At 36.0% G+C, this 23,575-nt stretch overlaps 2 protein-coding genes across 7 annotated transcripts in view; one reads left to right on the top strand and one right to left on the bottom strand.

Annotated features, from left to right (window-relative positions):
- Positions 1 to 7,748, bottom strand: part of BRD9 (bromodomain containing 9) — a 26,409-nt gene extending 18,661 nt beyond the window's left edge. For all 5 annotated transcript variants that reach the window (XR_011806799.1, XM_013102504.5, XM_013102505.5 and 2 more), the window contains exons 1-6: positions 7,587 to 7,748; positions 6,432 to 6,652; positions 4,575 to 4,707; positions 2,754 to 2,814; positions 1,677 to 1,821; positions 420 to 530 (exon numbers count right to left, since the gene is read on the bottom strand). Coding sequence is in view for 4 of the 5 variants with exons in the window: in XM_013102504.5 (XP_012957958.1) it covers positions 420 to 530; positions 1,677 to 1,821; positions 2,754 to 2,814; positions 4,575 to 4,707; positions 6,432 to 6,652; positions 7,587 to 7,659 (744 nt within the window). In the remaining variant the exon portion in view is untranslated. The remainder of the gene's footprint in view (positions 1 to 419; positions 531 to 1,676; positions 1,822 to 2,753; positions 2,815 to 4,574; positions 4,708 to 6,431; positions 6,653 to 7,586) is intronic.
- Positions 7,709 to 23,575, top strand: TRIP13 (thyroid hormone receptor interactor 13). 2 transcript variants are annotated; one of them, XM_027451534.3, is made up of 14 exons: positions 7,709 to 7,848; positions 8,273 to 8,375; positions 10,129 to 10,294; positions 11,084 to 11,213; positions 13,081 to 13,136; positions 15,834 to 15,924; positions 17,728 to 17,800; positions 18,651 to 18,714; positions 18,987 to 19,073; positions 19,863 to 19,969; positions 21,043 to 21,196; positions 21,427 to 21,539; positions 22,701 to 22,770; positions 23,308 to 23,575. In XM_027451534.3, the coding sequence occupies exons 2-14, from the start codon at positions 8,284 to 8,286 to the stop codon at positions 23,401 to 23,403; spliced, it is 1,299 nt and encodes a 432-aa protein (XP_027307335.1). In that variant the 5' UTR covers positions 7,709 to 7,848; positions 8,273 to 8,283; the 3' UTR covers positions 23,404 to 23,575. The 2 variants fall into 2 exon arrangements, with proteins under 2 accessions (XP_027307335.1, XP_038030346.1); XM_038174418.2 differs by having other exon boundaries at positions 7,764 to 8,009.

The raw sequence follows: 23,575 nt of genomic DNA, 5'->3' as shown, positions 1-23,575 counted from the left end.
TTTGAATAAAAAAATGCGTGGGTTTGCACATGCAGATCTGTGAAATACCTGAAACCTCCCATACACCCACCACCTTTAAAAAAGAAAGGCAGAAATAAAACTTAAATAATATCTTATTTTCAAAGCTGAACCCATAAGCAATGTTTTATAGTTGGACTTGAGGCACTTCCACTGACGCTTGTGGAATAAACTCCTACAGACTTCAGTGGTGCAGATGAGGCTGATAAATAAAGGTGTATTTATAATACAAATGCTGTAAAGCCTCTAAATACAGCAGCATAAATAGGTACTGCTACAATTAATGGCAGATGGATGAAATAACAACACTGTTATTAATTATGTTCTTTTTTTTAGAATGACTGAAAAACCAACAACCCCAAAACAAAATATTTCTGCTTTGTTTTTAATAGGTCTCTTACTTTGCTCATCATCTTAAAGCCTGTGTGCAGTATCTTCTTGGCTAGCTTGTAGTAAACAGTATCTGGTCTGTTGTACGTCATTGCATTATCACACATAAGTTTAAAATCTGCCTGTAGAATGCAAAAAGAAAAGCTGTTAAAATTTCAAGCTCCTTTGTTAAATGACTGGAAGTTACTATTTCATCAAGGCAGCTCTGTCAAAAACTTTAACCACAATAACATTCTAGCACCAAAAGCAGAAGACTCATGGAAAGCCAAAAGGGAAGACTGAATTGTAAATGTTTTTCTCTTTTTCTCTTTTCCCTTACTCAGAATGCTCAGATTTGTCTGGAATTGTTTTTCTTTGTGTATAAACAAGTTTTGCCTATACATCAAATGTAATGTTTCCTCCTAATAAAGACATATCAAACGGACAAAATGTAAAAGAACTACTATTTGTCAAATCACTCATAGGAAATCTAAGCCATGTTTTACTCACTTTGCTGGATTTTTCTAAGGAAGAAAAAAAAAAAAAAAAAGAAAAACAAGCCCATGTTCACAGCCAAGGCTATTATTTTCTAGAGTGGTATTGATGTAACAACATTGAAGGCAGCTGATGGAATTTCATGAACTGCTTAAATAAAACTTTCCTTCCAAGAGCTGACATCATGAAAAAAACAAATAATCAAACTGTACTGTCTGTAAAACAACAATGCATTCAATAAAGTATTACAGCAATGCCGATACCCAACATAGCTAAGACAAGTTGCCAATAACTTTGCCACACAAGTTCTGCCAAAACACCATTCCAAATGAAGTTATATGGAAAACTATATGCAAATACACAGCTGCTATTGTATCTAACACAAAATGCTTCAGTATCTCCAGTTTTCCTGCAGATGTTTAAATTGCCATTTATTCAATCTAACCCAATTGAAAAGGAAAAAGAGGAGAGAGAGAAGGATCAGCTACAGATTCCTTAAAGCAACTTAATCCTTTGTAATATTCTTACTCATGTTTATATCTAGAAGCATGAATTCTATGTAACTTCAGAATACGTACTTGGTTTCCACCGTAATTTGCAGTAGACTGTAGTAGAATAGGAAACTAGGAAATAGAGAACTTCCACAGTGATAAATAAAACAAACCCAGTCTAATACAAAAAATATACCGAGTTCTGAACATATGCATGATAAAATAATTTAAGAAAGGCCTCTAAAGTTAATCTTCAATTTCTCCCTGACGTGTTCTGAAATAACTAAATCTCTACCAATTCACCTTGAATTCAGTGACTGATTTGTATTCGTTTGCTGCAATTTTTTCCTTCATAGTACCAAAATCCATGGGGTGCTTTATTATCATGGAATATCCAGGAGCAATGGCATCCGTGACTGGAAAAGCAAAAAACCCATGAGGATCTTTCCTAAAAGGGAAAAACAAAACAAAACAAAAAACTTTTGGATTTATATAAGCAAACAAAATGGTCATTGTTTCTATACTATGTTAATGGCATAAAATGGGCAGTCTTTTTAAAAATGACTGAAAACACTCTCCCAAAACAGAAAAATACCTGAAAAGGTCCCTGATGCAGGAGAAAATTTTGATTATGCATGCACAGACTTTCTGAAAGAGATTCATCTAGTTCTTGAATTACGTAATTATTTCTTGCATGCTTTCTCTATCTCTATCTACACTCCAAATGGGTCTTTTGGATTCACTGTGTGAAGAGGCTTCACCTCCTTCAATCTTCTTGTTCATAAGATCCTCTACAAATAATTGCAGTGCTTACAGTTTTACATTAGTTCTAAACTCAGCTTCTTGCTATTTAATTAAAAAAAGCAAAATCAAAGATTTTTTTTAAATTTTCTTTTCAGAATATGAGCTATAGGGTTAACATAAGAAAAAAAACCATACAAACAATAAAATAAAAAGCTTCTCTAAATCAGAAGATTATCAAGCAAGCAATATATCAAAAACATATTTGCTCTGGCATTTGTCAGAGGACGTAGAATAAAACACAACTTCTTAAGAACAGTTCAATCTTTAAGCTATTACAACTCAGAACTGTTTTTTTTAATTCCCTAAATTCTGTCCTCAATATTTACTAAATCTTCAGTTGCAACATACCCTACACCCAAAACGTACCATGTTTAACCCGAGGCATTGTTGGTAACAATATTCAGCAACTAATCTTTAAAAACTAACAAGTCTGATGCAGTTGCAAGTTACCAAACATATTATAGCTACTACAGTCATTTAGGCATTATTTGCAAACAGAAAACCAGGATAAGTTTTAAAGTAACACATATGTGCTATGCACTGTCAATATAACTAGAGATACAATATACTTAGTACCTTTGAAGCTGGCGAAGGAAGTGTTCTAGTAATTGCTGGATTGGTGTGCTCTCATTTTCAGCTGCAGTTTGAGATGGAAACATTGATAAGTGCAATGAAATAAAGAAAACAATAATAATAATAAAAAAAGCCAGACAAAATTGTAATTACAAGTGCAACTTGTTCTGGTTTAGAGATAAACAAGATACATCACATCAGATAATCTATTTATAAGCATACAGTAATGATTTATTCATCTTTATTGCTTAATCAATTTTAAACATAATAAATTAAAAACTAGTAGATATTAAATTAGATGCAATGCTAAGTCTATTTATTAGTTTTAAGAAATTTTATTAAGTGAACATAAGGTGTTACCTATTTTTACAGAAAAGAAAAAAAACTTTGCTGCTCAAGTAGCGCACTTGGGAAATCCACATTCTGATGCTTTACCAGTAAAATTTTAATAGCTCCTTTGCCATAACACCAATGCAATTAGCACATCTGAGATTCAGTCTAATATTTCAGTCAAAAAGAAGAGTGACACACAGATGCAGACTTTCGGGAAAGATAGGTATAGATTAAGATATTACTTAATGTACAGATTAAATGATAAATGCTACAGATGTTAGCTACCTGGTCTATGTATATGCTTAAGAGAGACTGGTTCTCGTGTGAAGTTTGAAAAATTAAAGAAGCATCCTGAAATCTAGAATTACAGCTCCAACTCTTCATCATGACTTCATCATTAAAATGGAGAAACATTTCCCTTCTTAACCAAAACAGCTAAGACAATTTATATGCTTTCACACCTGTCTTTTTCCGAGCAGATGAAAAGAGAACCCTAGTTAATGTAGGTGGCAGCTTCTAGCCTGACAGCTTTTCAAGACTTGAGACTATCCAGAGACATAAAGCTTTGATCAGAAAGTGTCAGTAACCCCTATCAGGGCACCTTTACATTTGATGGACAAATTCCTAATTTAATATTAGAGGTCATTATAAGTAGTCATAATTGTAATAGCCATAATTAAAAATTCCTCAACAAATGGCTTGACCTATTAATGGGCAGTGTTTTCAAAATAATACATTCCTAGACATAACATTTACTATTAAGTCCCAATTCAAGGCAGATATGTACTAAGATCATGATATACCTGAACATTCTTTCTAAGAAAAAGCTTCCACTGAATAGTGTTGAAAACCCGAAGGGATTAAACATGCAGTAATTACCATATGCAACTGATATAAATGTTGGCCAGTGATGAGACTTAAAACTGGTATGGAGTTGTAGGGACTATGGTCTTTAGAGACATCCTATCACAACTTATCTGCCATACTTTTGATGAAAAAAGTAATGTTCAAAACTTAAATACTTATACACTTACATACTATATTAATATACTTTGATGCTTAAAACTCCACATAGACTATAAAAAAAAGACTATAACAACAGCTAAACAGTCTACAAGATTTTTCTCTTGAACTGAGCAAAGCTTAATTTTAGACATTATGACCATTGCTCTGCAAACCCCAAGGAAATGCTAAGGGGGAGGAATTGTGGAACACAATGACACTTTATTCCACGTAAGTAACAGGAGCCTGAAACAGATGTATTCAGCATGTTCAATCTATGAAAGCATACCTACTAAAATGCACCAGCATCAAGAGGAATATTGATTTTTCAGGCAGTGTTTTCAACATTCAGAAGTTTCTGTTAAGTCTCTAGAGTTCAGAAAATTCTCATGGAAATTTTACATGCTGGTACCTTGGCAAAGGCTTGATTACTCTGTTGTTGGCGTTTTTAAAAGCACTCAAGATGATTTAAGTTTTCACACTGCTCACCTGGCTGATTTCTGCATGCTCTTACAGGACGATCTGGAGGAGGTTCAACCTCCACTTTTTTTCCAGGATCAAAGTCATCAGTTTCTCCTTCCGTGTCACACTGTTCTTTCTCCCTTTTTCTCTTTTTCTCTTCCTAGTACAGAAAGAAGAAAATAGAATATACTTGGAATGTGCTATATACACAAAAGAAGATAAAGACAGTATTTTTTCATTTGGAATATTCAAGGTATATCTGACCCGTAGCATGTAATAATACTGTTTGAACAATAGTGTCACTTCCACTGCCTCTTGTCAATTTTTATTTCTCTGATTATGCAATAGTGTTTACCTTTTTCCTCTTTGTATTTAATGCACTACTGTTCTCTCATTAGTTCCAAAAAAGAATGTTAAACTCTGAAGCTATTTCCATGCAAAACTGCTTGTTAATACCCACATCATAGAGTAAACAACGCCAATTGCTGATCCAGTAAAGAACAGTCTGCACATCTGTGTGTTTTGTTGCTTGATGCATTAAACAGGAATCAATAAAATAGGCAATAATTCAGTAACAGTACAAAAGATCCAAAAGAAATGCTCTGGCAGGGGTGGCAATTGCTGATCTCTTCCTGAGCTTCAAAGCAAAGACATGCTCAAGTAATTCTTACAGTAACTACTCATGTTTGCATAGAAAAGCATACTTTGATTAACCTTGTTTAGACTACAGTGTTATTACTGATCTACCATTAGTTTCTTTTGTATGCACCAGTAATGAAGTTCTGGAGAAAAAAAAAAACAAACAACAAAACAAACAAACAAACATAAAAAACACATACACACACACCAAAAACACACACCCAAGAAAAAGCACAATGCCCTTGCATTAAACATGGTTCTTTTGGTACATTTCAACTCCCAGACCTACACGTAACTGAAACATTTGAAAACATTTCTACAAATTACATTCTCCTCTCTCTGTGCTGTGTTCAAGAGCTTCTGAACAATCCTAAAAAATACATCACCTTCAAGTAAACCGAGCCCAACAAATCAATTTGAAAAACACTTTCGCCATAAACACACACAAAGGAGTACAGAAAAACTGTCAGATGAGAATAAGATGACAGCATAGAACTCGGAAAGCAAAGAGGTCAAAGTACGATTAGTAAACAAAATCAGTATTATTAAAACAAAACTGTAGTGTCAGTGCCTTCTTGCCAATTTCAACCTCACTCCTCAACATGAATCGTGTCCTTAGACATCACTAAGGCGATCACAATTTCTACTAACAAAGCCCCAAAGCCACAAATGCAGAAGTTATTCTGAAGAAGAGATGGTAAGACTATTGTATTACAGTACTCAACAGAGCACATTTTAAAAAGCTGTTTTGAGTAAACATAAGTTTCAATGTCCAATATCTTGTAACATCTTAGGGACAGAAGTTCATTCTGGATTTATTTGAAAGAACAAAAATACCCTCTTCAAAGGGTAGCAAAGCATGTTTCTGACCTGGGTGAAATATGAAACATCAGATTTAAGAACAGAAATATTTATAACTAGAGAGAAAACAAATGGATAGGAGAAAAAGCAGTTAAAAGAAACAAGCTTTTACATTATTCAACAAGTCATCACATAGATACTACTCTTCCAAATGGAAGACATGCACAAAGTCCCATACAGGGGTTTTCTATAGTTGTGAAGTGTGAACATTTTTTGATTTAATTTTGGTTGAAGAAGTTTCCAAACAATGACCTTCCTACAATACCAATTAAAAAAAAAAAAAAAAGAAAAAGAAGTGTTTCTGTACACTGAACCAGATTTTACATCTGATAAGCAAGCATGTCTGAATCCAGGTATATATGAATTCTAGAAGTAACAGCCTACCTTTCTCTTTCTTCTTTCTTCATCATCAAGATGCTTTTCCTTTTCTTTCTCAGACTTTTTTTTCTTTTTTTTCTTCTTCTCTTTATGTCGTTCTCGCTCATGATCTGATCTGTCATCATAGTAACTAGAATCATGCCCTGACCCAGAAAGTTCAGTCACTTCACTGCCTCCAACTTTAAGTACCAGTTTTAAAGGTTTTTCCAAAGGCTTGTCCACGTAATCTAAAAAAAAGAAAAAGAAAAGAAAAAGAAAAATCTTATTAGGGATGCTTCTTCTGGAAGTGCTGTTTACAAGACTCTGCTTTGGTTTGAAAAAGCATGCAATACGTTCAGAGATAAATGCAATTGCAAAGGCTAGCATTAAGCAGCTGCTGTTCATACATTTAATATCTTGACTTCCAAAAACTCAGAAAATACAAGGAACTAGCTCCTTGGCTCTCCATAAAAATATCATATATACAAGTGTAGTTCTGGCATCCTACTATAAGTACAAGTGTTAGTGCTTGCAAAACACAAACTGTTTCGAAGCCACAACCAACAGTAATAGTAATTATGTCACTGATTTTTTTTCCTGACAACATTTGAACTGTTTTCTAGAAGCATTTCTTGTATCTGCTAAATGACTAGTCTTTCAACACGTCCTCCCATAGAGTAAAACTTCAATTGCTGCACGAGATTCCCAAATACATCTAAAAATGTTCCTTGAGTTGCGCAGCATGACAAACGCTTGTCAGAGCAAGGTGAGAACTCGTATCACTCGAACACTGATATAGTAACGAAAATCCCTCAACAAAAGCCGTGCAAACCACGAAGACACCCGGGCTCAAACACACCGTGACACTTCACGCCAGTGTCCCAGCGCCTGCTCTGTGTCCTCAGCTCGTCTCCCGAGCCGCCATCTGCTTCAGCCCTGTCTCTCCCGCTGAGGGGAGTCCCTGCTCTCAGGGAAGCGCTCCACGCAGCACTGCCGTTTCTCCACGCCCGGCGGCTCGCCCCCGGAGCGCTCACCCACGCAAACGAAGGCTTCTCCGCTGCGACCCAGCCCACGAAGGGATGCCGAACCCTGCCGACAGCCACGGGGACAGAGACACGTCCTCGAGCACAAGGGGGCGCCCCCCTCTCTCGACCGCTCCCCCTCGCCCCCCCGAATTGTTACCGCTGTACGTGGTGGCAGAGGCCGAGCGCCATTCCGCCTTCTCCGCCTTGTGCTTCTTGTGCTTCTTGCCCATAGCAGAGCCGACCCCACCAACCGCAGGTTCCTTTCTGCCCGGAAGCACTCGAGGCGGAAGGGTTCTCCCCCTCCCCTTTCTGCGAAGGAAGATCCCGGTCAAGGGGAAGGAGGCGGAGCTCCTTTCGCTAGCCCGCCGTTTTGAAAAAAGGCGGTAGTGGTGGCCTGGCGTGTCGGGTTTTTTTCTTCTGTGAGTACTCTGCTCTGTTGCTCTTTGTGTGGCAAAAGCGCAGCCCTCACAGCGGCCTGCTCACGGAGGGGCTAGAGAAACTGTTTAGTCCTCTTGCTCCTCTTGCGACCTCATATTCCCTGCCTGTAGCGCACCGTTTTCGGGGTCCCGCCTGACGTGAGGTGATTTCCTTTCCCCGCTTGTAACGCTAGCCAAGGGAGGAGCAGGAGCCTGCGCCCGCGACGTGTCTTATGTCCCCTGGCCGGTACCGGCATCTGCCGAAAGACGGAGGGAGGTGCTGGTGACTGTGGGTGCTGGTCACCGCGGTGGGCTGGGGGATGCGTGGTTGAGTCACCGTGTTCCCGTGCGAGGAAGGGCTGCTGGTGCCGCTGGTCGTATAATGGTCACTAAAAGTCTGCTTTTTGTGTTTGTTGTTTTTCCTTAGGAGTGGGAAGGATGGATGAAACTGCTGGGGATCTGAAACAAGAGCTCCCAAACACGTGCGATAACATTCAAATACATGTGGAAGTTCATCAAAATTCAATCAGGTCTCTGTTGCCCTTTAGTCTCTGGCAACCTATAGTGAATTTTTAGTTTGAATCGTAGTGGAAAAAGGCTGTGCACATAAAAACAGCAAAGGAAACATTGAAATGGAATGAACTATGTTGGAAAGGATCTCTGAAATTGTCTTTCCAGCTTACTGCTGAAGGCAGGGCCAATTAGATCAGATTATACAGGGACTTGGTTAATCATGTTTTGAGATTACACAGTCTCTCTTGACATCTGGTCCAGTGTTTGACCCACCTCCCTCATGCTGGGAAGAATATTTTCTTGTCTGATTAGAACTTTGCTTGCTGCAGCTTGTGTCTGTTGCCTTTTGTCATTGTGCTGTGCACCTACAAGAGTCTTGCTTTGTGTTCCCTTTACGCAATCATGAGTTTCCCCACAGCTGAGATAGCTGGAGGTTGAACAAACCCGTTTCTCTCAGCTTTTCTTTGTGTATCGTGTGATCAAGTCTTACAGTTGTGTTGGTGGCCATTATTTGGACTTGCTCCAGAATATTTATCTACTTTACGATTAGACCCCAAAACTAGACACTGTATCTAGATGCGGTCTCACAGACAGACGAAGAGAAGGAAAGAATCTCTTCCCTTAATATTTAGTCTGCACTCTTGGTAGCACAACGTTTTAAAATAAGGTTGGCCTTCTTTGTGGCAGGTGTTTACCACTGACTCGCTACCAACGTGTTGCCCCTAGTGCCTACATGTCTTTTGTGCAAAGCTACTTTTCATCTCTTTGGCCTCTGTTCTGTTCTGGCCTCTGTCTGGGTGATAGATACAGAGGCAGAATTTCACATATATTTTTGTTGAACTTCAAGAGGTTTGTGCCAAGCCATTACGTCAGCCTGCAGAAGTCTCTATCTGAATGGCAGCCTTGATCTCTTGCATATTGATAGTCCTTCCTGCTCTGGTGTCACCCATAAACTTGTTTCAGCTGCATTCTATCCTGTTGTCCAGGGTGTTATCGAAGATGTGAAAACAGTGTTGGTCCTAATTACCTCACTCCCTTCCTGCCTCACATACTTACTTGCAGCTTCTCTTGGACTACTAATTGTTCCGAGCAGGACAGTCCAACCACCTTGTTATCCATTCATCCTCTCCTTATCTTACTAATTTGGCTATCAGGATACTATGGGTGAGTATGTTGAAGGCCTTGTAAAGGTCAAGGTATAAAATATCCACTATCATCAGGCTTGAAAAGACAAGATATTGCATTGAAGCTGCAAACGTAACATCGTTCTGGAATCTTAAGATGCTATGCCTTTTCCCTTAGTTTTACTGGAGTTCTTCATATAGCACCCAGAGTTGTCCTTAGAAGTGAAAGCTAACTAAGCTCAGTCTAGTAGCTTGGCTATGAGTTTCAGTATTATTCCTAATACACAGTCAGTGTATACCTAGTGTATACACCCTAGTGTATACCTAGTTACACAGTCAGTGTAACTGATTTCTGTTCTCGAAAGCTTTTAGTTTTGTCATTCCAGGTCCCTTGATATGATTGCAAGCAGATCAAATACTCTTCCCTCGCATGTGCCTTTTAATGCAAAGGTATCAAGCTCATTGCTTGTGCAAACAAACTGAATCTGATAATTTGTTTCTGTTATAGTGGTGGGTGTTTGTTTTTAAATGGAGGCTGTTTTCTGTGTAGGCTTAGTTTATTAAATAAACTAATAAATAAAGCATTGTGATATTAGTTGCCTTATAAATGTCAGTGTTATAAATAATGCTGTTTCTTTCTTATTAGCACGGCAAAGAAAGAAGATATCAGAATGAGTGTCCTAAAACTGTTGAACAGACATAACATCGTGTTTGGGGATTACAAGTGGACAGAGTTTGATGATGGTTTCCTTAACAGCAATGTGCAGTCTGTGTCGATTGTGGATACAGAGCTGAAGCTAAAAGAAAGACAGGTATTTACAATCAAGAATGTACAGCCTTGTTCATAGGTATGTGAAATGGTAGGTAGACTTGTGATTGTCTAAGCAAGGTCATATTCCATAAGCAAGGTCTGTAGGAAGAATATCTTTTACTAGACCAACAGGTATAAATGGGAAAAAGTAGCTATGTTTTTTGGCTTACACCCCATAGTAGGAAGAAACAATAGGCTTCAAAGCTGAATGCCAGCTGAGTACTGTTAATTTATGTTCTAATTCACTTTGAAGTGAGAAATATCATACAATTGTGGAATCATAGAATGGTTTGGGTCGTAAGCAGCCCTTAACGATCACCTGGTTCCAACCCTCCTGCCATGGGCAGGGACATCTTCTAGACTAGGCTTCTCAAAGACCTATCCAGCCTGACCTTTAATACTTCCCAGGATGAAATATCCACAGCTTCCCTGGGCAACCTGTTTCAGTGCCTCAACACCCTCTGAGTAAAGAATTTCTTCTTAGTTTAAAGCTGTTATTCCTTGTCCTAACACTACACCCCCTGATAAAGAATCCTTCTCTAGCTTTCCTATAAGACACTCTTAGGTACTGGAAGGCCATTATAAGTTCTCCCTGGAGCCTCCTCTTCTCCAGGCTGAACAAACCCAACATCTTCAGCCTGTCTTCATAGCAGAGGTGCTCCAGCTCTCATCATCCTCATGACCCTCTGGACTTTCTTGAACAAGTCCATGTCCTTATGGTGAACACAGTATGAACTCAGCTGAACACAGTAATATGATTTTATTAAAAGTCTTTTTATATCTATTCTAGCCTATTGACTTGAGCAAAAGCAGTCTTTCCATTCACATTTTTCATCTGAATGAAGAAGGGCCAAGCTCTGAAAACCTGGAAGAAGATAATGAAGATATCATTGCAGCTAACCACTGGGTGCTACCTGCAGGTACCCACCCATCTGATAATTCTGGAAGGTCCAGAGAAATTACAATGAAATAAAATCTTGGAAAGGCTAAAAGTGTTTATAGGGCTACCATTTAAAGGTATTATGTGTATCAGCTGTAGTAACTTTTTCCTTTATGGGTGGAGCCGATAAATATGGCCTTTCTTTTTTTATGGTTTTGACTGAGCTACAGGTGGTTCCACAAAATGTCAATTATGCAATATTTGTGGTTGGAAGTCACTGATCTTGTGAAATAAATCCTGAAAACATACAGTCAAAATCACAAGCATGCAGATGCCCCTATGGGCAGCATTCCAAACTTTCATTTGTATACCTGCAAGAAACTCCTAATTTTAAATACTGGCTTTCCAAAGCCCATTACAGGCTTCCAGCCTCCAAGACAGTGATGCTCTTAAATTTTCAGACTTCAGTGTCTGTACAAAAGCTGTACTGGAAACGCAACAGAACAGGCACAGGAATGGAAGTGACTTTGAACTTGATTCTTTCCAGGTGTCTGATTCTTTCATCTATTGCTTTTCTTTTTTTTTTTTTTTTTTTTCCCCCCTGTGAAAATTGATGTTTGAAATAATTTTAGTGTGCTTTCTATGTGCTTGTATTGAAAACCATGTAGTCTGGGGAAAAAACCTGAGCTTTTAAACAAATAATACTATCTTGAATTTCTTTTGAGAACTTAATACAACTGTTCATAAAGTTTCATACTATCAACCTATTGCAATGAAAATCACAAGTTTTTGTTTAGATATGTAGTTATCCTAATACTGTTGGTGCTACTGTCAGCAACTGTATCATGTTTTCAGTAAATTTGCAGATTATTTTTCTCTGTCCCTAAAGAAAATAACTTTCCTAGAGAGGGAAACGTGAAGCTTACTTCACGTATATGAAGTATGCTTTTCCCCTAGATAGGAACAAAGAAGCTGAAGAGATTTAGAGTCCTCGAAGTGTTTTCTGGAAAGAAGAATAAGGCCTTCCACTGCAACAAAGCATGGCCTGCCTTTTAGTGCTGCCTGATGCTTGGGCAAGTTGCCTTCTGTATCCGGAAAGAGAAGTACAAGTGTGAGCTTGAGTTCGAGGAGTGATTCTGTGACATTTCTTGCTCCTTTTATGTTGTGGATAGCCAAAGTATTCAGAATGTTTCTCTTTGGGAAGAATTCTGTCTGGTACTTTGACATAATTCTCATATTATTGTGGTTTATAATTCATCATGGTCTTTTTTTTTTTTGTTTTCTTCTGCTGTAAGGTAAGAAAACAAATGCTGCTGTAAGAAGAAAACAAATTTCTAGCGAATTGCTAGAAATGATTAATACCCCAAAATCACAACTAATTTTTTATACATTATTCAACTACGTGCTTCTTTATTTTCTTCCTTTACATGCTCATGTAAAATACATAAATAAATAGCTGAGTATAACTTTGGGAGTAAAACCTTCTCCCAGCCCAACTTTTTGCAGCTCTTTAACTTGGGAAAATATAGCCAGCTACCTCTCCAGTTCAGGATGGAAATAAATATTTGAATAGACAAAATGAAATACTGATTTTTTTCTTTCTTGTCAAGGTTTTATAGAAAACTGATAGAAGGTTGAAGAAGAATAATTTCCATTCACAATTATTCAAGGAACTACAGTATTCAAGGAACTACAAGCTCAATTTGTCTGTTAAAAAGTAGAGTTTGCTTTTTGAGAAAAATCATACATACATTTTTTTCCATATACTTTCGTTGTTCTCATAGATCTGTTCTTGATCCTTAATTTTAGCTGAGAATAATTTGAAAACTGCTTTGCGCTGCAATGATAGATTACAAGTTTTTGGATTGATTTACCTTAAACGGATGTGTAATGTATTGCTTCCACAGCTGAATTTCATGGCCTTTGGGAAAGTCTTATATATGACACTGAAGTAAAATCACATGTAAGTTGAAAATTAATAACAATTAAAATTGCTTGAAATAAGAAATAAGAGTTTAAGTGTAGACTGAAGTTGTTACATTCTTTAGAAAAGTTATTTGGAAATAGCAAACTTGAGAAAGATTTCTTATGTCTGCTTATTACAGTTCTACATTATGAAGGGTAGTGTAGTGTTAGCCATTTTGCAAAGCTTTACATTGTTGTCAAAAATTTCTGTGTAGTTTTTGGTACTTCCGTGCTTTTCTGATGTATCCTTAACAAAGGAAGATGGAACTGATGTTTTGAGACTAAACATCATATCTCAAGAGGTGTATGAGTAGGTATGACTGTAAAGTCTGCTTTGCAAAAAAAAATATTCTCAGTTTCCATGTTAAAAGCTTCAGTGAAGGCCATTACACAAATTAGAATTAACTTCTTCAGATATGTTAGCTTATTTAAAACAAAACAAAACAGTTAAAATCAGAAGTTTAACCTCTGGAGGTGTTGTTTTGGTAGCTACTTACAAATTCTTAGAATAATTTCACTTTTGCTTTAGACATGTTAAGCATCCTGCCTCGAAGAAAGTAATGAATGTTCTCTGTAATGGGAGTAGAAATTCACTTGATTATAATACTGCACATTTTCAAAAGGCTGATTAATCGTATGCTTTCCTAGAAGGGGAGAAGAAAATTGGTGGAAAAATTAACTCCAAAGAGGCCTAGAAAAACGTATGCAGCATTCTTTGAAATCAGTTCTGTATTGTGAAGGTCCTAAGAGATCTGTTGTATAACAGGTGTGAGTTTTTTAATGATAAGGAAATTTGGTGGCTTGCTATCACTAAAAGGGAATAGTGTTTCTCTCAGCTATATTCTTGGTGCTTCCCTTCTACTGGCATTCTTGTTACCCTTGGAGTTAACTAATTGAGGAAACACAAACACAAAACGTCCAACTTACTGTGTGATGGGCTGATTGCCACCTGTTTTTGTCCCAGGAATTGTTTCAGTGCAACAAAACTGGTAGGTGCAGTTAGGTGGAGGAAAATGGGAGTTCGTCTGTGTGCTTCTGGCAGCAGCGAGCCGATTGGTTTAGTTGTAATGTGAATCTGCAGTGTTACTGTTCATACAAATGCACATTGAATGATTTGACTAGAGCGAGTGTACTCCCATTCGAGTGGTGGTAAGGGATCCAGAAGAAACAAAACTGTTCCGTGGGGTCATTTTCTAGCTTGAAGATTCTGTGCTTTCATTAGAGGTTGTGATGATAACTACAAGAATTTGTAGAACTGTAACCTGAAATTAAATAATTGTGATGTGAGTAAAAGTCACAAGTGATTCAGTTGCTCTTATGACAGCATTTCATAAATTGTTTATTATGCCTATTTAAAAGAAAAAAATGCTTCTATGTCAAGTTTTTGGACACATGTAACTAATTTATTAGCTTGTTTATAATACCACAGATACAGTATTTTCACTTAAAGCTTTATAATCATAAACTCTGTAACAAAACATTTTAGTGCTTGTTCATTTGTAAGGTAAACATCAATGAACATATCAGCGTTTGTCTGATTTATGGAACTGCTTTCCAATTCATCTGAGAAATGACAAGACTCTATAGACTTACTGATGTAATAAATAACTGAGTAGAACACTGACTGTAAGGGTATGTTGGTAGAACAAGAAGTGCTAGTTTTCAATGACTAAAACTGGAACTAGTTAACTTCTGTAGAAGTTGCTGTGATGAATTGTCACTTAAACTGTGGAACTGGCTGGTTATGGTTGGACTTTGCAGACTGAAATGATTCCTGTTAGGTTTTAAATTGACATTTTAAATTACATTGACAGATTGATGCTATTGGCAAATATGCTGAGTGAAGTTCAGGGTGTTTTTGGTTGTTGTTTTGTTTTGTTTCTGCTCCTTAATTGTTCCATTCTGTGGCATGGGTTATTTCAGGAATACTATTTATTGTCTTATGTATGTTAAATGGAGCACAATACAGGTAATGATAATACAAAATAAAATGATATCAGGTGTTAGAGGTAATAATCAGTATTCATTCACACCTCAGGTTCATGTTCATTTAATGGAAAGAGCTCTCTACTGGCTTACTGTAGATAATGAAGTAATTTTGTATTTAGAAATAAACATTCAAGGAAGGTACATGCAACTTTGCTTTTTTAGAACCTACAAACCAATCTACACATTACTTACAGTAGCTGATACAAATGCTTCAATAGAAAGCAACTAAATTTGACAGCAAATGCTTTGTTTGATGGGTAGACTACAGCACACTAAACAGATGTGTACCTGTAATAAAAGTTAAACAGAAACCAGAGTCTGATTCTCTTACCCTCTGTGCTTGGGCAGCTCGTGAATTAAGCACACACTTGAAGTGGGAGAGTGGAAAATGAAAATAATTTAACTTCTATAAAAGCATTTAATTTATTCATGTAAAATCTCTAGACTCCATTTGTGCTCAGTAAATGCTATTCTTTTTCACAAGGGCATGGAGGAAATGAATTTCCAACCTTCGCAGAAGGAAACTGGGACTTGGTCTGAGAGATTTAAACTCAATGAATTATTTTTGTTTTGTTTTGTGTTGTTTTTGTTTCTGTTTGAGTACATGATAGAGATAACTAGGAGACTGTCCTTTTGTAATTGTATTTGCTGACACATCTCTAATTTGTGTCTTTTTTTCCCCCCCCCAACCCTGGTCTTCAATTAGTTACTTGATTATGTGACAACAACATTACTATTTTCTGACAGAAATGTTGACAGCAACCTGATATCATGGAACAGAGTTGTTTTGCTGCATGGTAAGAATTATCTGTCTTAAAACAAGTTGATTCATTGGCCATCTGTTTATATTTTCCTTCTGAAGAACTTGTATAGCAGTTCTTATGTTTAGCAAAATTATATACGTGTTCTTGTGTTATAGCAGCTGTGCTTTTAGATGCATTATAATGCAGTACAAATTTAGAAGAAAAGTGATGTCATAATCAAATTAGTATTCACATCTACTAGGTTTTGCAGGAACTTCGTTGACACATTATAAATTTTATAGTTCATGTTTTTAATTTTTATTTTTAAGTGTTACTACTGCTTTTGTATAAAGTGCAAAAAATGTTGTAGCTACTGAGCACATTAGGAACAAGTGTAGTTACAGTTCTTCCGCAATATTAAAATTCATTAATTATGGCTTTATTACAAATACTTTTGAGGAAACTGCAACATTGATCCAAGTGTTCTAACAGTATATTATATTGTCCAGTATAAAGGCAGTACCTTCACTTATTTCGTTAGCACTATTTAAGTTGTAGTGTTCAATCACTCCTACTTTACTGTGGAAGTGATACCATAAATGAGATGGACATCAGCTGAATTCATTTTGTTGCAAATTGCAGCATGTTATTGAACAGGCTCCCCAGGGAAGTGGTCACTGCACCGGGCCTGACTGAATTTAAGAAGAGATTGGACTGTGCACTTAGTCACATGGTCTGAACTTGGGTAGACCTGTGCGGTGTCAAGAGTTGGACTTGATGATCCTTAAGGGTCCCTTCCAACTCAGGATATTCTATGATTCTATGATTAATTGCAATTTTGTCATCCAGACTGGTATTCAAAAAACTAAAGGTCATAGTGGAAATGTTTGTTATGAGTGTATTTGTTTATGAGTGTATTTGTTGTAATTCTACTTAAGTTATAATATTTAACACATCTAGTTCAATGAACTATTTAAAATCAAGATTTTCTTCCTTGGTTATTTATTAATTTAGAAGATGCAGGATGTCTTTGTTTGGAAAGCTATTTATTTTAGACTGTTGACAATATATCTATAATAGATATATTTAATGTTGGTAATGAGCTCTTTATTGTGATCACAAAGAAGTTAATACTGGGAAACCTAAAACTCTTGTAGTGCAAAATACAACATTTATGATATAATGGTGTTACTGACTTTGAATGGAAATACTGTCAGCTGGTTGCTGTCATCCATTTGTTTAGCATCCACAAATCAATCTCCATACATTCATGTTCTGTTTAAATATGTTTGTCTGCTTGGAGAAATCTGTATGGCTCTTCTATAGGGCCTCAAGCTATATCCAAAAGGTTTGTCCTGTAGCACACTTCCTAAGATGCTCTGGGCTACCCCAGTATGTAGATTCTGGTAAAGTGAACAGCTGATCAAACTGGGCATAGTGAATTTCTGTTTTTGCATGTTAGAAGGGTATGTTTTAGGAAGTTTAAGCAAAGCACAGATTTTTTGAGAATGTTAATAAGCATAAGCCTTGCTAGGGTGAAACACTTTTCTCTTGTAGAATTTGATTATTTTAATTCTATGGTGTCTGTGTACAAGGTGTTATACATATCATATACATAGCATGTTATACATAATCATAATTTACAACATAAAAATTAAAAGCTGACAACGGAGCACAGCTCTAAAATTGTAGTGAGTAAGCAAAGTTCTCAAAAGACCCTGATGTTCCCAATCCTGTCTCCGGTAATGCTGCAATTAGTGTTGTAATGAAATACAGTAATTAAAAAGATGTTAGGTGTCATTAATAACCTGTTGCAGATTCTGTGTAATATATTATATGAATTTGATTTGAATTCAGGCCCTCCTGGAACTGGCAAGACCTCTCTCTGTAAAGCATTGGCTCAGAAGCTGACAATACGATTGTCGTACAGGTGATCTTTTTGGAAATTCTTCACTTTAATTTATTGTTTTTAAATGTTATTTTTTAATAGCCCAAAGATGCTTAATACTTGATTTCAAGTAACTGGTGCCAAGTGCTAAGGTTCGTAGCTCTAGCTTGGCAATAAAATTAATCTGATATAAAAAAAAGACTATCTATGGGGTTATAAATCCTTTTAAAATGTCCAATTATTTGAGCCAAGTTAGAAAAAACAAATTCAAATGGCAGTATTGTAATTTCTTCATGCTAGTATTGTACATTTGTGAAGAATAAAGGATCACAGGTTATTATGCCTGCTATTTGAATCTTCACGATTAATAAAACTTGATTTTAATAGGTAGTGATTTTGGTGCCAGTTTGTTTCATACTTGAACTGTCTGAATGCCACAGTCAGCAGAGGTCAGTCTATATATCAGACAAGTAGAGTAGTTAACCGTAAGCTTCTTTGCAACGAATAGCTAAATAAAAATGCTTCACATGGTAAATAAGTTTCATGCTTTTATACATGCTCTTACTTGCTATACTAAACAAAATCTTACAAGAATGATGCCAGTAACATGGAAATGGTTTCCTAAACTATATGGAAATAGCAACCAAAACCCTTCTAATGAAGGAATCCCGATAGCAGTTTAATGTGAAAAATTCTAGTGCGACATGTTTCTGGAAGTTATAATTAAAAACAAAACGGGTGTTATGTTTTTAGAACTAAGTAATTTAAACTACTAATTCACAAAATTCCAGACTTGAAATGGAGAGAGTGAGACTTACAGAAGTTACTGATATCACTGACTTTTATTTACAATGCAACAGAATTGATGCTTCTTTTTGCCTTCCTAATTTAGGTATAAGTATGGACAGTTAATTGAGATAAACAGCCATAGCCTTTTCTCTAAATGGTTTTCTGAGGTAGGTATTGATTTAGCGTATTAAGTGGACTCTGTTTTATTATAAGCTACACTGTAATCTGTTGAGTTTGGTTCGTAAAATAGGTTTTTGCACCAGAAGTTATTCGGGATACTTAATGTGTTTGAAAACACTTAAATAGAAGCTATGATAGTGTCTTACTTAGAAGAACAATAATAAAAAGCCTACAGAGTTTTCCATTCTTAAATTTGGAAAGACTTGGAAAGTGATGTGGTATGGGATTAGTTAAACATATGTATATGGTCTCTTTCTAGAGTGGCAAGCTCGTAACCAAGATGTTCCAGAAGATTCAAGAGTTAATTGATGACAAAGATGCTCTTGTATTTGTACTAATCGATGAGGTATGATTCTAATAGTATTGACGTACACTAAAACTTAGCAGAAAGTAAATTATGGGAAGGAAAGTGTGATAATTCTCGAAGTGTAATAAAATCATATTTAGGCTTTTTTTTTTTTTAAATAAGTTACATAATTTTGTGCAGAGGGGTAAATTTTAATCTCAGCTGGCGGATTTGAGAGATTTGGGAAGGACATGATGTGATTTAACAGACAAATTCCAGTTGAAAATTAAGCAAAACCTTTTTTGGTGCCATTTATCTTGCTGCTGTGTCTTTATAAATTGAATATTGTTTTAAGCTTCTAAATAGCTTGGATTTGTATTAACAGTGCACTTACTAGAGTTGTGAAGTTCTAAAAAGAATTCATTTGATTTCAGTTAATTGTCTCATTTCTCTGCACGGTCTTGTACTTATGTATTAAATTGCTTATGTGTACTTTATTAGCTTTTTTGTGTTGGAGTTCCTATGGGGAAGCTTGTTTTAAATTTGATTTATTTGTTTTGTTCTTTTTATTTCCCAGAAATTAAATTGCTGAAAACTAATTTTTCATTTACTTAATTTACTGAAACAGACCTTGCTATCAGAACAGGGATTTCACTTACTACATTTTTCTTCCTTGACATTCTTTTCTCTCTTTCCCTAAATTCCTACTTAACAAAAGATTTTGAAGGCAAAATTTCAGATACTATTTTCAAGAACCTGGAGATGTATTGTATTATTTGATTGCTGCCAGCATTCCAGATACGCAATGTTTTGTGTGGGTGCTTTTTTTTGTTTGTTTTGGTTTTGTAGGTGGAAAGCCTCACAGCAGCTCGCAGTGCCTTCAAGGCTGGCACAGAGCCTTCAGATGCTATTCGTGTGGTGAATGCTGTACTGACACAAATAGATCAGATTAAAAGGTAAATTTATGTTATTACAACAGCAAAAGGTAACTGACAACTTCATGATTCCTGCTAAATCTTAATTTCCAGTTAGAATACTAATCCTAATTGGTTAATGAAACAATTCGTTAATGGTGCTAATTATGAAAAGAAATTAGAGTAATCCACTAGAATATTTTGCATGTGAATAGGTGAACAAATGTGGATTTGATAATCTGCAGATAATATAATTCCATTAAAGCTGGGGAGAGATATAGCACAGATGGTCATAGTAACTGCTTCGGAGGGATAAGAATAAGATCAATGAAAAATGTATTCATCAGTAACAGCTCCTAGATGTTAGTCTCAAGCAGATGTGTACAGCATTTGGCTTAGAATCAATCACTAACGGTACTTGGTCCACTTCATGTGCTGGATTTAGTGCAGCACATCTCTTGTTTTTTTCCTGCCACTTCCTTTACTTCGTGGGCATACTTGGCTCTGTTTGCAGAAAGAAAGGTGCCCTGGTATTTTTTGCCCTGTCTTGCTGCTAATTAAAAGCAAGTGGCTTATTCAGCCATACAGTTCACAGGCTTCATCTGAATATAGCTGTGATTAAAATTTTTGTTTCGGTATTTGTTAGAGTGAGTTGTTACTTCAGTTGAAGCTCATTCTAACGTCATACACAGTAGAATGTATCACGTTAGCCGTTAAACTAAATACTTTCTACTGAATTGAAATCAAGAACATATAGATAAGAGATTCAAATTTACAAGCCTTTGTTTTGTGAACCTATTCATGGCAGAAACTATACTGGTAGACTCTCTTCATAATAAATAGTTCTATCACTAATAGTTATATCACTTCTAAAGCAAGGTTAAAAACTATGGATGCTTGAGAAATAGCTGAAAGAAAGAGACAATGCATTGAAATAGATTAGTGACTGACTTGAGACCATTGTATCATTTAATGTAATTGCTTGCTGACAAAAGTGATGTGACTGCTTATTGCACGAGATGGCTTGAGTTGTAAGAAGGATGGCATCAATTTGCCAGTGCCAAGAGGAGATAATTATTGAGCATGTAACCTAAAAATCTGCTTTTATCTTGAAGGTATCCCAATGTAGTTATCCTGACTACTTCAAATATTACGGAGAAAATTGACATGGCCTTTGTAGACAGGGCTGACATAAAGCAATATATTGGCCCTCCATCCACTGCAGCAATATTCAGAATATATCTTTCTTGCTTGGAAGAGCTGATGAAGGTAATATTTTGAAAGCAGAACTGTAAAACATCATATTTTGGTAAAGTTAATATATGCATCAACCTTCCTAATAACAAAACCACAAAAAAATGATTCCTTCTCTGTATTACCACTCTTATTGTAGAATTTAATTATGAATGTATTTTAAAGTAAAAAAAAAAAAAAAAATATATATATATATATATATATATATAAATAAAAAAACAACAGTGTGTAATTTTGTTTTCTAGTGTCAAATAATATACCCTAGACAGCAGCTCTTGACGCTCAGAGAGTTAGAGATGATTGGCTTCGTAGAAAATAATGTGTCAAGGTTAAGCCTTCTACTAAAAGAAATCTCAAGGTAATATTTTTTGAAATTCTGCTTGATATATATATAAAGGAGTTGTGGAATTATATCTCAAAATAATTGAATTAGATAATAGCTAGATTTCTGAAACATCTCAGTTGTGGTTTATTTATTTATTTATTTTTAATATTTTGGGGGTTAGAAAAAACTTCCAGCAGACAATAAGTGAAAGCAATCAGGATTGGCAAACATTTTTTGGCCTCAAACCTGGCTTGACTTAGTGCTGCTTCTGATTTCTGCTCTACTCTTTAAGTTCTTTAAATTGCTGCCTGAATTAATGAGATTCCTGAGGTTTTGGTGGATATTGTGATTTGTAATGCAATTTATTGGAAATAGCCTTGGCCTTATTTCCTGCCAAGAAAGTGTCTTGGAATACCTTGCAATCCAGTAGGCAGCAAGATTTAAGTGGTCAGAAAAAAAGGGAATGAAGTGTAAGCAGAGAGTGTTACAGTTATCTGAGTATGCTAGTAAAGCAAATGTTTTCTCTGCAGCATAGCAATTCTTGAAACTATAAAACTATATTCACAATATTGAGCAATATTTTTTTCCAAAGTGCTGGTCTCTGTGAACCAAGTAAAATAACATTCAAGTCAAAAATTGTTTTTGTTCTTCCCCTTTCTATTCCTGAAGTATGTGTAATTTCTACTTAAATTGGGTTCTACATACACAGAGGGGTGCTAGGAGGAGAGAGACTTGAGACTTATATCAAGTAGGTGAAGTAGAACGTGTATGTAAATTGTGGGAATCAATGGACTGCATTAGCAGTGAGGTCCAACCTTTAAAATAAATTTATCAAGTCTTTCCGAGTGTGTATGGAAGGTTATATCTATACTATACGCTTTCAGTGTAGATATTCCCCCCCATATTCATGAGATACATCATGCTTTTCCCATCACTATGATGTAAGCTTTAGGCAGGCAAATAAAGGATATTTCTCTATCCTTGTTTGCTTCTTTGTACAATGTGGCCTCCCACACGTTTGTCTGTTCATGTCCAGCTTCTGCTAAAAAACCTGCAATCGAGCTCCTTATTACTAGGTATTTTGATTTGAGTTTATTTAGAGGAACTTATGGGGCAAGCACAAATAAAGGAAACTTCATCTTTTAAGAGTAGATATGTAGCATTTAAGCAGTGCTTGTGTCTGTTTTATTATAGAAGAAGTGAAGGTCTTAGTGGCCGTGTCCTGAGAAAACTTCCTTTCCTAGCACATGCACTTTATATTCAAGTAAGTCTATTCTACTCTGTATATCTTGTTTTGGGTTTGATTTGGAGGCAGGTGGGAAGACCTTTGGACACTAGTCTGAAGTAAAAGATTGGTCCTAAAACATTTTGCTAATCTAAAGGACACTATTTCTACCAAGTTCTAGAATGAAATAGTTTGTGCAGCCCATAATTTAAAAGGAGATCAAAGAAGACTGATTTCACAACTGATATGTTGTGATAGTACACTGATATTTCTTCTCTGAGGCTTTGTTACTAAAATAAAACCCTGTCTTCATAAATAATGGATATTTGTTCAAACATTAGAGGTAAATCCACAGTAATATTGATTGACTCAGGACTTTGCATAGCTTGACTTTGTAGAATGCTAGCTGGTTTAAAACAAAACTTCAGGTTTTTATTTTTTAAAAATTTGAGCATTTTGTACCATGGAAGTCAAATAGTTCCCTTTCAAATGCTGTGCTTTGTATGTAAATTTTTATGCATTCCTATTGCTGTGGTGGGTCTAACAGAATGTGTCTTGTTTTGTTTTGTTTTCCAGTCCCCCAGTGTTACAATGAAAACATTTCTTCAGGCTCTTTCACTTGTAGTAGACAAGCAATTTGACGAAAGAAGGAAACTTACAGACTCTGTGTGATAGTTCAGTGTTCTATACTTTTCTGCATTATTACCTTTGAAATGTACATACTTATTACAAAGAAACAGTGCAGTTGTTATGCATATGTAAAACAGATTGTCAACACCTTAAAAAAACTGGAATGCCTAATCTAGTTTTTCAAAACATTCATTAATAAACAATTTTTACAGCA

The sequence above is a fragment of the Anas platyrhynchos genome, chromosome 2 (genome assembly GCF_047663525.1).
Source record: "Anas platyrhynchos isolate ZD024472 breed Pekin duck chromosome 2, IASCAAS_PekinDuck_T2T, whole genome shotgun sequence".
NCBI lineage: Eukaryota > Metazoa > Chordata > Aves > Anseriformes > Anatidae > Anas > Anas platyrhynchos.
This window is presented reverse-complemented; position numbering and strand designations above follow the sequence as displayed.